Source organism: Orycteropus afer, unplaced genomic scaffold, assembly GCF_000298275.1.
Source record: "Orycteropus afer afer isolate SDZICR_OR568_19922 unplaced genomic scaffold, OryAfe1.0 scaffold00191, whole genome shotgun sequence".
NCBI classification, from domain to species: Eukaryota; Metazoa; Chordata; class Mammalia; order Tubulidentata; family Orycteropodidae; genus Orycteropus; species Orycteropus afer.
This window is the reverse complement of record NW_006921778.1, coordinates 1,587,223-1,601,220: the sequence shown is the minus strand read 5'-3', so window position 1 is coordinate 1,601,220 and position 13,998 is coordinate 1,587,223. Positions and strand designations below refer to the sequence as shown.

General features: G+C 38.0%; 1 protein-coding gene across 1 annotated transcript in view; it reads left to right on the top strand.

Annotated features, from left to right (window-relative positions):
• DCP2 (decapping mRNA 2) overlaps window positions 1–13,998 on the top strand; it is a 98,318-nt gene that overhangs the window by 68,593 nt on the left and 15,727 nt on the right. The window contains exons 6-9 of the mRNA XM_007947573.2: window positions 10,454–10,606; window positions 10,723–10,835; window positions 10,936–11,043; window positions 13,474–13,609. Coding sequence (XP_007945764.2) covers window positions 10,454–10,606; window positions 10,723–10,835; window positions 10,936–11,043; window positions 13,474–13,609 — 510 coding nt within the window. The remainder of the gene's footprint in view (window positions 1–10,453; window positions 10,607–10,722; window positions 10,836–10,935; window positions 11,044–13,473; window positions 13,610–13,998) is intronic.

The following is a 13,998-nucleotide window of genomic DNA, read 5'->3' as shown; positions in this document are numbered from 1 at the left end:
GAGCCAGATCTGACTCATAGTGACCCATCCTTGGGTTTCCAAGGTGGTATCACTACGGAAGTAGATTGCCCAACCTTCCTTCTGAGGAGTGGCTAGTGGGTTTGAACTACCAGCCTTCTGGTTAGGAGTCACATGCCTTAGGCACTACGCCACCTACGATAGTACCTGTCCCTTGTTAAGTGCTTAGTTTATAATTGAATGAATGAACTGAAAGCACTAAATACAGTAGTTATATGACTATTTAAAATTTATAGTAATATTCAAACAATTTCAAATGTTGAGAAAAATAGAATTACAAAAGAATCCTTTACCTAGATTGACCAGTTAATGTTTTGCCATGTTTGCTTTGTTATTCTTGATACATGTGTGTATGTTTTTTTATTTATTGTTTAACTACTTAATAGTAAACAGTTCTTCAGTCTTTCTTCAATAATTTTATTTTTAATTTTTTTAAATGCATTTTGTTGAAATATAATTTATGTACAGTTAAATACACAAAACTAAAGTGACATAGGTCAATGCATTTTTTTGTTGTTGTTGTTGTGTTCCCTCTCCTCCCCTCCCACCCCTGGCAACCAACAAAGAAAGTTTCCCTCCATATATAAACCTTTCCTTGACCCTCCACAACAAAAACTAATACTGTATTTGTTCTTCTGTGATTTACTTGTGTCAGTCAGCATAATGTCCTCCAAGTTCATCCATATTATGCGGTGTTTTGCAGACTGTACATTATTCTTTAGTGCTGCATAGCATGCTATTATGTGTATGTACCATAGTTTGGTCATCCACTCTTCCACTATAAATCTTAGAGATAAGTCCCTTGCCAGATATATAATTATTGGCAAATATGAACTCGTTGCTGTCATTTTTGTTATGTGCTTTTTCGTGGTGTCGATTTCTTTGTTCCATATAATTTTTTATGCTGAGCTCGTTTTGTTGATGAATCATGTGATCACTTCCTTCATTGCTATTGTTTTAGTATTTGCTGATTATATATGCTGGCCCTCTTTTTTAATGTGAAAGTTTATCATTTTTCTTTGAGGTTACCCTGTGATTTATAGTTTTATCCCCATGTTTCGAACAGTCTGTTCTATCTTGTAGTTGTCTTGACTTCCCTGTCATCTAGTAGTTCTGTAAGGACAGAGTTTTTTCCCTCTTTTTGGTTTGTAGTTGTCCTCATTCGTCAATTGATGTCTCTGGTTCCCTGTTTATAAGCTTGTAGGCTTCTTTACTTTGGATACTTCCATAGCTGGGTTGGTTTCTGGGTTGTATCATCAAGTGTGTTAATTGTCAGTTGTTGTTGGCTGTTGTTGCTTCTGTGTCCAAAGGGCTGCCTTTAGTATCTCTTATTAGGTTGGTCGGGTTGTGACAAATTCCCTTAATTTCTGCTTATTTGGAAATCACCATCATATTTGAGGGGCAGTTTTGTTGGATAATTCTTGGTTGGAAATTTTTCTCCTTCACTGTTTTATGTATACCATCTTGTTATCTTCTTGCCTGCATAGTTTCTGTCAAGAAATCTGAGCTAAGTCTTATTAGTTGCCCCTTGTCGGTAACTTTCTGTTTTTCCCATGCTGCTCTCATGATTCTTTCTTTGTCTTTGGTTTTTGTGAATTTCTTTTGGGGTCTACCCTGTTTGGGGGGTTGTTGGACTTCCTGAATGGATATATTCTCATCTTTCATCATACCAAGAAAATTCTCTTCCTACAAATCTTCGATAATTTTCTCTGTGGTTTTATTTGTCTCTTTCTGTTCTGGAATTCCGATTACATGGAGGTTATTCCTTTTCATGGTATCCCACATGAACCTTAGGCTTTCTTCATTTGGTTTTGATCTTTTTTCTGATTGATCCCTTTCCAAAGAAGTGTTCAGATATTTGCCTTTGATCTCCCTAATTCTGTCTTCCATTGATTCAATTCTGCTCCCTTGCCCATTCAATGCCTTATCTATTTCTGAAAATTTAGTATTAATCTTTTGTATTCCTGTGTGTAGATTTTATATAATTTATAATTTTTCATTTATTTTGTCATTTTGTTCTTGTATTTCGAAATTGTTGTAGGGTTTTCTCTGTGTTTTCCTTGATCTGTCTCTCAATTTGTTGAAGATACCTAAATACAATTCTTTTGAATTCCTTATCAGGGAGTTCCAGTGCTGCATCTTCCTCAGGGATGTGTTTTGGGTCTGTATCCTGGTCCCTTTTTTCTCCTGCTTTATCTTGCTTCTTGTGTGGACTGTGGTGCTCTATTGTCTCCGAGGCATTGTGACATTATTGTGTTTATATTTAGTTGGTGATTGTATGTTGGAATGACGTGCCCATGATTTACGTTTTCTTTGTTTTGTTTGTATGTTATCTGCACAAATAGGGTACTGTGCTCCTCTGTTCGCTAATTGACAGCACTTATACACTCACCACTCACCTGTCTCCTTTCCTGTTGTCAGCCTCTCCTACGTCCCTGCCAACCTTGGCAAACAGAGCCTGTTCTTAGGTCCCTGGAATCCTAATAAGAATGCTATCACTTTAAAATCCCAAATGGTTACCACTTGTAAAGATTCAAAATGGCTGCACCCTCGGTCACTTTTAATATCCAAAATGGCCACTGCATGTAAACAGTCAAAGTGGGTGTACCCTTCAGGCAGCAGAAACTCCACAGCTCAGGTTGTCTCCCTCCTTGCTGTGTTTCCCTTCCTAGTCATAGGCCACCAGCGCAGTCGTCCCTGCAGCTCTGGTGACCAGGGTTGATCTTTAGGTCAGTTCTCAAGTCCCAACACCACTTGGAAATATTCAGGCTGTTGGTCTCGTCAGAGTAGCTGACAGTCCACAGCTCCAACTGTCTCTGTACTCAATGTTTTCATTTAGGTTTTTCCACTAGTTAGTGCCTAATGCACTTCTGCATAGTTCCTTTTAAAGCTCAGGGCTCCAGGATTATCTTCTGTATCTCTGTCAGTTGGTTTTTCTTTTCTTTGTTGGAAAGGGTCTGTGTCACTTGTCAGCCTGTTCCTCCATCTTATCGGAAGTCAATACTTACTTTATTAAGCATGTTTTCCATTAGATACTATTTGTAACAAAAAGACCATAGGCTCTTCCCACAAGAAACTTAGCTGGTACAATATACTTTTAGCATGGTTTCTAAGAATTATATAGATTAATAATTGTATGTATGATTAGCTATGTACATCTTAATAAATACTTTATTTCAGAATATAAAATAAAGAGCTAAAGAGAATAACTGTAAAAGTAGAAGTGAGAACCTTATATAAATTATTTTAAAAACTTTTTTTGAAACATAAGCACACAAAGTAGTCTTAACAGCTTATTAAGTTTTATATATGTATAACCAAAACCAAGCCCACTGCTTTCGAGTCGTATCTGACTCATGGCGACCCCTCCTTGGATTTCTGAGGCAATATCACTATGGAAGTAGATTGCCCAACCTTCCTTCCAAGGAGTGGCTGGTGGGTTTGAACCTCCAGCCTTTTGGTTAGCAGTCAAATGCCTTAGGCACTACACTACCAGAGTTCCTCATTTACCTGTGACATTACCACCCAGATAAAAATGTAGAACATTTTCAGCCCCTCAGAAGCTTCTCCCCTGCTCCTTCTCAGTCAATACATACTTTTTCAATACACTTTATAGAGGAAGCTACTATTCTGATTTCTGGTTCTGCTTGTTCTTGAGCTTATATAAATGGAACTATGCAGTAGGTACTCTTTTTGTGTTTGGATTCTTATGCTGAATGTAATGCCTATGAAATTCATTTATTATGTTGTTGCATGTATAAGTCATTGGTGGTTATTATTCTGTGTAGCATTCCTGTGTACAGATACTCCACAATTCCCTTTTACAAGGGATTGTTTCCAGTTTTTGGCTGTTATGAGTAAAGTTGTAGTGAATATTCTTGTTCATGTCCTTTGAAAGAAATAACCCCTTGTTTCTGTAGCATGGAATTGCTGGGTCATGTTGTTGCTGGGTGCCATCAAGTTGGTTTTGACTTATAATGACCTCATGTACAACTGAACAAAACACTTTCTGGTCCTGCGCCATCCTTACAGTCATTGCTATATTTTAGCTCATTCTTGCAGCCACTGTGTCAGTCCATCTCATAGATAGCCTATATACATACAGTGAACAATTTGCAAAGTGGTTCTACCAATTTACATTCCCACCATCAGTGTATGACGGTTCTAGTTGTGCTCTATAAGATTTTTCTTGTTTTAAAATTTTATTTTTCATTGTTGACAATATACACAGCAAAACATGGACCAATTCAACCATTTCTGCTTGTACTATTCAGTCACATTGATTATGTTCTTCAAGTTGTACGATTCTCACTTTCATTTTCAGAGTTATTTGACTCCCATTAAGTGTCATGGAGAGAGCTTAAATTGTGCTTCTCAGACCAAATATGTTTGAGAGATATAAGTTGTTGTTAATTCTGTTGAGTTGATTTTGATTCATAGCAACCCCATGTGACAGAATAGAAGTGCCCCATAAGGTTTTTCTAGGCTTTTCTAGGCAGTAGTAATCTATAGGAACAGATTGCCAGGTCTTCATCCCACAGGACCACTGTGTGGATTCCATTTGTCAACTTTTTGGTTAGCAGCCAAGGACTTAACTGTTGTACCACCAGAGTTCTTTGAGGGAGATAACGGATGTGTTTCTACTGATCATTGTGGAAAGAGGTACATGAACTGACAAGGGAAAGAGGGAAGAGACAGAGTGGATAGAAATAGCTCTTCCACTGCATACCTGATGAGATTTAGGCCTCTGTATGTGCTTTAATGTATTCTGGTGGTGTAGTGGTTAAAGCATTCCACTGCTAACCCAGAGGTTGACTGTTTAAACCCAACAGTTGTTCTGTTGGAGAAAGATAAGGCCGTCTGCTTCCATAAAGATTTACAGCCTTGGAAAACGATGTGGAGCACTTTTACTCTGTCCTAAAGTTTCACTGTGAGTCAGAAGTGAAGTGATGGCAGTGGGTGGGTTGGGTTGGTTAGGAGATGCTAAAACGAGGGAAGAGGAGGTGCTCTTTTATAAAAGATCCAAAAAGTAGTTTCTATCCACTAAGAATCCAGAGCCTTTTGATTTTGAGGATGAAGAGGAGAGAGACTTTCTGAGAATAGTACAAATGTTACCAGAAGTTTGAAAGAGAAGAACAAAGTAGGAGGACTCACACTTTCTGATTTTAAAGCATACTATGCAGCTACAGTAGTCAAAATAGCCTAGTACTGGTATAGCAGTAGACTCATAGACCAGTAGAATGAAATTGAGAGTCCAGAAATAAACCCATACCTCTATGGTCAACAGATTTTTGACAAGGGTTCTAAGTCCATTCAATGGGGAGAGAACAGTGTTCTGGTTACCTAGTGCCACTCTGACAGGAATATACCACAAATGGGATGGTCTTAACAAACAGGAGTTTATTCTCTTACAGTTTGGAGGCTTTAAGTCCAAGTTCAAAGTGGTTGGCTCTAGGGGCTGGGTGAAAGCCCCTCAGTTTTGGGCTTCAGCTCTGCCTCCAGCTCCCGACCTACTGAAGCTAGAGTCTTTTCTTCACTCAGATAGCTGCTGGCTGCTGAGGCTACCAAGCCCAAGGTTGACAAGTAAAAAGGCACAATCCTGATGTTACCAAACCATGTAGCAGGACATTAATTCAAGTCCCCAGGTCGGCAGAGCATGGCAGGCTGCTGAACAATGATATGGCTACATGCAGGGTCCAAGTGTGCCATAAGCCAGAGAGTATCCCCAAGGCTTCTCCTTATATATGGGAAGCAGACCACATCCCAAAGGCAGCTAGTCAGCTGCTTGTGGTAGATCCCACCATGGATTTGGTTGCCAGTCTCATCATGGGGAATAACTACCACCAGCTGCCCAGCCACTCAACCAGGCCCAGCCCAGGTAACATACAAATTTAAATACCATAAGCAGTCTCTTCAATAAATGGTGCTGGAAAAATGGATTTTCACTTGCAAAAAAATGAAACAGAATCCATGGTTCACACCATACACAAAAACAAATTCAAAATGAATTAAGGACCTAGGTGTGTAAACTTAACCCATAAAATTAGAAGAAAAGGCAGAGACAGTGCTTTGAAGCCTAGCTTTTAACAGTGAATTATTTGACATATTAAGAAAAACATAAATAGAAAAAGAAAAAATAAATAAATGGGACATAATAAAAATTAAAAACTTTTGTTCATGAAAAGACTACCAGGAAGGTGAAAAGACTAGTAGGTAATAACCAAAAACTACATAAAATTTTGACAACTTAACAGCAAAAAGACAACCCAAATCATAAAATGAGCAGAAGACTCAAATAGAGATTTCGCCAAAGAGGATATTCAAATGGCTACCAAATACAGGAAAAGATGCTCAGTGTCATTTTTTTGTTGTTGTTATGTGCTGTCGAGTCGGACTCAACTCATAGAGACTCCTCCTTGGGTTTCTGAGGTGGTATCACTACAGAAGTAGATTGTCCAACCTTCCTTCTGAGGAGTGGCTGGTGGGTTTGAACCTCCAGCCTTCTGGTTAGCAGTCAGGTGCCTTAAGCACTATGCTATCAGAGCTCCTGTCAGTGTCATTAGTCATTAGAAAGATGCAAATCAAAACCACAATAAGATATTTCAATTTCGCTAGGATGGCTAAAATTAAAAAACCAAAACAAAACAAGAGAAAAAATGTTGGCGAGGATGTGGGGAAATTGGGACTCTTATTAGTTGCTGGTGGGAATGCAAAATGGTACAGCTATTGTAGGAAGCAGTGGATTACTTAATAAGTCCCACATAACAACAACAGCCATAGTCTTTGTGACTCCCACTAGATGAATGGGTGGGACTATGCAAATGTGATGTGCTTGAGGTCCACCAAGAGGATTGGATAGTTTGCTAATAATGTAAATAAGGTGCCTGGTACCCTTTTGGGAGTGGGGCTATGCAAATAAGGTGTATAGAGCCCTAACATGAGGCTTGGTCAGTTTTTCCATCCCACTAGCCTTAAAATGAGCCATCTCAGAGGTAGAAAGGGGGATCGCACTTCCATCAAGAAAGAAGAGCCAGGAGTAGAGCATGTCCTTTGGCCCTGTGCTGAGTGAACCTTCCTGATCCAAGAGACAGAAACTTATGATACCAGAAACAATGAGAAGTTAGCAGCAAAGGAGTGACAGCAGTAGAGGCAGAAGAACCAAGAGATTGGCATAAGACAGAGCATTGGGGTACCCAGTCCTCCTTCAGGCTGAGGATAACTGGCTAAGTGGGGTGCCTCTAGGCATTTATCAGCAGAGCTAAAAGAGTTTTCCAACACTTGCCTGAACAGGGCAGAAGTCTGGGCAAGGGGCCAAGGACCAGAGAGAGACCTATCTTTGACACTGCTGAGTAAAGAACTGTATACTGAGTGTTTTCTGATCCTGAATTATAATCTGTTATTTCCCTAATAAACTCCATAATTGTGAGTATTGTTGGTGAGTTCTGTATGGCCATTGCACAAACAGAACCCAGCAGAATAAAGAATGCTGTGGGAGAGATGGTTGGTTTCAGAGTAGGCAGAATGGTTGGAGGGTGGAGGCATGTCTCTACATTGTAGGAATTAGCCTGTGACTGTAGATTCTTCTCCCACCTTATGAAGCGAGAAGAGGTCAGATGCCGCCCGCATGCCATTTTTATATATGGTTCCTCAAAAACACTAAAAGTAGGACTACCATAGGACTCAGGAGCTCTGGTAGTGTAATGCCTAAGGCATTTGACTGCTAACCAAAAGGCTGGTGGTTCAAACCCAACAGCCACTCCTCAGAAGGAAGGTTGGACAATCTACTTCCATAGTGATGCCTCCTCAGAAACCCAAGGAGGGGTTGCTCTGAGTTGGGTCCGACTCAATGGCACATAACAGCAACAACAACAACACATGACCCAGTAATTCCACTCCTAGGTATGTACTCAAAATACTTGAAAGCAAAGGCTTGCATTCCATTGGTCATTGTGGTACAACTCACATTAGCCAAAAGGTGGAACAACTTAAATGCCCATCAAAAGATAATGGATAAACAAAATGTACATACATACAATGGAATACTACTTAGCTAGTAGCTCTGGTGGCATAGTGTCTAAGGCATTTGATTGCTAACCAGAAAGCTGGTGGTTCATACCCACCAGCCCCTCCTCAGAAGGAAGATGGGGCAATCTACTTCTGTAACGATACTGCCTTGGAAACACAATAGGGGGTTGCTATGAGTCAGGTCCAACGCAACAGCACATAACAACAACAACAAGAGAAGTTGTGGTACATGCTACAGTATGGATGGAGTTTGAAGTCATAATGCTGAGTGAAATAAGTTAGTCATAAAAGGACAAATAATACATGACTTCACTTACATAAAAAGATAAGAAAAGGCAAATGCAGAGACCAGAAAAAACCAGGTTGGGAGGGAGAAGGAAAGGGTAAATGGAAGGTGATTAACAGTGATAGAATATCATATTGATTAAGGGTAGGGCTGCACAGCTGCTTATGGTAATTGCTGTCATTAAAAGTTATATACTAGGCATGTTTATAACAATGGGGGAGGGGTATTGCTGCAGCTGCTTATGTGCAGCCAAAATACTCATGGAGTTTGGTTTCTTAGTTGGGAGGTTTAGAGTCATGGCTTCATGGGACATCCCATTTAATTGGCCTAATAGCAAGTATAGTGCTTTGTTGTACTTTTAGTTCCTTGCGGAGTGCCTGGGATCTTAAAAGCTTGCAAGTGACCATCTAAGGCTCAATAATGTGTCTCTATTTGCCTGGTGGCAAATAGTGGAAAGAGTGTCAGGAATACAAGGAGGATATGGGATATGTGGCTTTTTGCTTCTGAAAAGCTGCCTCCTTTTCCATGAGACCAGAAGAACTAGACTGTGTATGGCTCCCATTACTGAACATTTTGATAAAGTTTCCCTAGAAGAATCCTGATCAGAAGGGAGAAAATGCAGAACAGAATTTAAAGTTCTTATGGACTTCAGACTTCATGGAGCCATGAAGATTCGATGAACTCCAGAAACTGTTGTACTGAGGTAATATTTATACCTCAAACCAAAATTATTCCCTGAAGTCTTAAAACCAAATAGTAGTTTAGCTTAACTAGCAAAAAATGTCTGTCTTGAGTATTATGCTTTTCTAAGAATTATAAAGGATCAAATTGACAACAGCAACTTGAAAGAATAGATAGGCACCTTAGGGAAGGAACATCTCAGAAAAGGAGTGTGAGAAATGGTTCATGTGGAAACTATTGAACAATAAAATTTTAAAAAGTTACTAGAAGAAAAATTTTAAGGCTAGAGACATGGATTACTTCTAATTTTAAACAGAAGTCCAGTATGTTAATCAGGTAAGTATATCTTCTCTGATTGAAGGTGAAGATTCTTATTTTCTCAGCCTCTTCTTCCTCATACAGTCTTCCCTCCCTTCCCATTGAGGCACTGCCAAAGGAGGACAGTTTTAGAACCATTAATCTAGTCCAGTAGTTTTTACTTCTTTTTTGTTTACAACTCTTCTGCCTCCTCTGCCCCCCGCCCCAAACACAGAAATACAAGAATGTGGTTATGTCCGTACTTTTAGCATCTGTTCATTTAAATAAATATTACCACAGTCCAGTTTTCACAAGGTTGAAAAATCATTATATTTATATGCAGGACATTTTTTAATTTACAGCTTAGTATACATATGTGTTGTTGTTAGGTGTTGTCGAGTCGTCTCCGACTCATAGTGACCCTATGCACAGCAGAACAAAACACTGACCGGTCCTGTGCCAGCCTCACGATCTTTGCTATACCTGAGCCCATCATTGAAGCCACTGTGTCTATCCATCTCATTGAGGGCCTTCCCCTTCTTCGTTGACCCTCCATTTTACCGGCATGATATCCTCCTCCAGAAAATGGTTCCTTCTGACAATATAACTGAAGTAGGTAAGGTGAAGTCTGGCCATTTTTGCTTCCAAGGAGCATTCTTTCTGCACTTCCTCCAGGGCAGATTTGTTAGTCCTTTTTAGCAGACCATGGTATTAGCATTCTTCTCCAACATGACAGCTCAAAAGCATCTACTCTTCTTTGGTCTTCTTTCTTTATTGTCTAGTATATATGTATATATGTGTAGAGAGAGAGAGAGATTCATGGACTCTGGAGTAAATCCATATGTGGTTCCTGGTCATGTACTTCTAATAGATTGAAGACCACTGATGTATTCATTTAATAGATGAAGAAACTTAGGTTCAGATATGTGAAGAATCTTTTCCATAGTTGAATCTTTTTCCATAGTTGGGTTAATGACAGAGCGAGCTAGTAGAACTAGAATCTCAGATCTTGTAACTCCCTGCCTAATGTTTTCATGTCTTTTATTGCCTGAATATTTCTGAGTTTTTGCCTTTGAAATAAGGTTTGGTGAAATGGAGGTCTGATAACGGAAATTAAAAATCTGAATCCAGATTTGTTATTTCTAGGTCTTTGAAGAAACTGGTTTTGATATCAAAGACTACATTTGTAAGGATGATTACATTGAACTTCGAATCAATGACCAGCTTGCCCGTTTGTACATCATTCCAGGAGTTCCAAAAGACACAAAATTTAACCCAAAAACTAGAAGAGAAATTCGGGTATGCAATTATTAAAAGTATTTGCAATTTTGCTAAACAGTAGCTTGAATAAGATAGGAAATTGTTTTTAGAAATTTCTTCTATTAATTAAGAGAAGTTTTTCTTCTGTGTTACAGAACATTGAGTGGTTCTCCATTGAGAAATTGCCCTGTCATAGAAATGATATGACCCCGAAATCCAAACTTGGTTTGGCACCTAACAAATTTTTTATGGCCATTCCATTTATCAGGTATATTCATATTTTTTTTGTAATACAAAACTAACCATGAGTTTGATAATCAGTTTCTTCATATAGCCAAATCTTAAAAATGACTCCTTAATATTTCCAGACCATTAAGAGACTGGCTTTCTCGAAGATTTGGAGATTCCTCAGACAGTGACAATGGATTTTCCTCAGCTGGCAGCACACCAGCTAAACCCACTGTGGAAAAATTAAGGTAAAGAAATATGTTCATAGCATTCTGATTTTCTGATAGTTATTAATACAATAGCATTTTGCATCCAAGGTTTGCAGAAGTGTAGGATTCCTTTGTATAAATACTGTTTGGTTACTGGTCAAACAGATAATAGGAGCTTCAGACACATTTTAAAATCATACTTAAGAGAGTTGCAGTTTTTTTAGATGGATAGATAGAACATTAGAAAAAAAGAAAAAGTCATCTGTATTTGTGTTTTAACATTGTTACTTCGCTGTTTTCATATCCTGTTTGAGAGTTAATTGAGTTTCTATAGAGGATAGAATATGGATATATTGAGGTCTGATATTGTATAGGGGAGATGAGTAGTGCCAATGTATAATTTGTTAAAGTCAGAATGATAAATCTGTAAAGCCTTTGGCTTATTTTTGTTTTCCTTTACTTTTCCCAGCACGTTGTGTGCATTATTGTTGTTAGCTGCCATTGAGTTGGCCCTGGACTCATGGTGACCCCATGTACAATGAAATGAAATGCTGTCTGGTCCTGCACATCCCCATAATTGGTTGCAGATTGGACCATTGTGATTATAGGGTTTTCATTGGTTGATTTTTTGGAAGTAAATCTCTAGGACTCTTCCTAATTCATCTTAGTTTGGAAGCTCTACTTCCAAATCATAGGATCAGCATCATAGCAGCATGCAGTCCTCAGCTAACAGGTGATGGCTGTACATGGCTGAGAAATAAACCTGGTCTCCTGAATGGAAAGGAAGACTTCTACCACTGAGCCACGACTGCTCCATGTGTGCATTATAAATAGGGACTATTACATGAGCATGAACCACAAAGAATATTTTTTTCATTGGAACTTAATTGTATCCAAGTCACAATTCAGTAGCAGGCTGGGAAAATAACATTATTAAATAAAAGTGTATTTTTGTAATAAGCTTACTAAAACTTTGCCTATAATAAGTTCACAAAGAGTTGCTTTTTCATTTTCTCTAATTTGGATGTGTGTTTTTATCCTGGAGCTTTAAAATTTAAATAATAGGAGTAAGCCACAACTATAGTCTATACTTTTTTAAATGGGTAGCATTCCATTGTAGTCAGGTTTTATGAGGACAGGATCTTAGATTAAATGCTTTGAGAGACATTTCTGCCTCTCAGAATCTAGAATTATAATCACCATATTATATACTACTAAATATAAGTGAAACAGCATATAAAAAGTAAAGTAGATAGGAATGCAGCCAATATTAAAAAGAAACAAAGATGCTACTAAAAAGTTATAAAATACTGACACAGCATTTTGGGGGGAAATTGGATGAATGTTCATGTTTGGTAGCATTTATGTCCCCTAATGTGTGGTGTGGATCTTAGGGTTTGTAGTCTTGGTAGGTAAAATAAAGAGATAATAAAGTGACTTTTTTACCCAGATTTCTACTTTCTTATATAGAGTGGTGGTTTTGTTTGTTTGTTTATTTTTAGCATGTAGGCTCATATCTGTAGTGATGTGTTGGAAGGAATCTGAATTTTATCTAAAGAAAAGGTAGACAACAATTTTATTATAGTTTTTCAATAGGAAAGGGAAAGAATTCAAATATTCTGTACCAGTCTTTATATAATATGGTTCTTGGATCAGCGAGCCAAGGCTATATTATACACATAAGTGGTACTGTGTAATGAGATTTCTTACCTTATGTAACAAAGTATTACACTAGTACAACCTTTGAGATTGTGACTCTTGCATAAGAATTTTAGACCAGATCTTTATTTTGTTTTCTCATGCCATTGTCATGGGACCCTTAATTTTTTGGTTCAGATATAACATCATTTCTCAGATTCAGTATGGATAGGATCCATAGCTGACCTGTACAGTATCAAATTCCATACTTAAAACATCCTAAGAACAGTACTAATTATCTGTTCCATTAAGAAAGCAGCTCTAGTGGTGCAGTGGGTAAGGTCGATGGTTCTAGCCCATTAGCTGCTCTGCAGGAGGAAAATGAGGCAGTGTACTTCCATAAGATTTACAGCCTTAGCAACTGTATGATAGTGGGTTTTTTTTTTTTTTTTGGTTCCATTAAGAGGGAAAATCTTCCTACATTTATTTGTTTCAACTAAACTTTTTTAAAACTTACTTTCTTCAGATTTGTAAAGTGTGATCATTTATAGGGAGGAGGTAGTATGGATAATTTAGAAAAGCCAATAGGGGTTTTAAAGGTTATTAATTCATTCAACAGATACAGAATCCAGGCTGTCTTTTGGGTATGAGTGATGAAACAGTAGACAAAGAACCAGTACCAGTCCCTCATGTAACTTACATTCCTGTGGGAGGTGACAGACAATAAATAAGACAATAAAATAGTATGTAACATAAGCTCTGAAGGTGTTAGAAGACATATAAATGAAATTTTTTTGTGATCTCATTTTTATATTTTAAATCTTGGTACAGTCGAACCAAATTCCGCCACAGCCAGCAGTTATTTCCTGAAGGTTCTCCTGGTGACCAGTGGGTAAAGCATAGACAGCCACTGCAACAAAAGCCATATAATAATCATTCTGAAATGTCTGACCTCTTAAAAGCAAAGGTGAGTAATACACTTTTAAAAAATTTTAGACTTCGAAATCATTTGGCAGATGATTTGAGGAATTCCCGTATCTTTGGCTCTGGAAGCAAATTAATAGTTTATAGAGTTCTGAATTGTTGATCAGAGGCTCCTGTTTCTCCTGACTTGTGATTTGAAGCAGGGCTGAAATTCTTTAACATCTATAGTTTTTGTATAAATCCAGTGTAGTAAATAATAGGAATAAACATCCAATTTTGGTAAATAAGCTGCCAGTGGAAAAATTCATTTAGAAACAGAGAAGCAAAAGAATTATTATCCTCCAAATTAAGATGTATTGGCTTTTATAGGGAAGAAATGTAAGTGTATTGTAAAATTTTGCTTTCATTCTGCTTTTCTCAGTATCCTTTTTA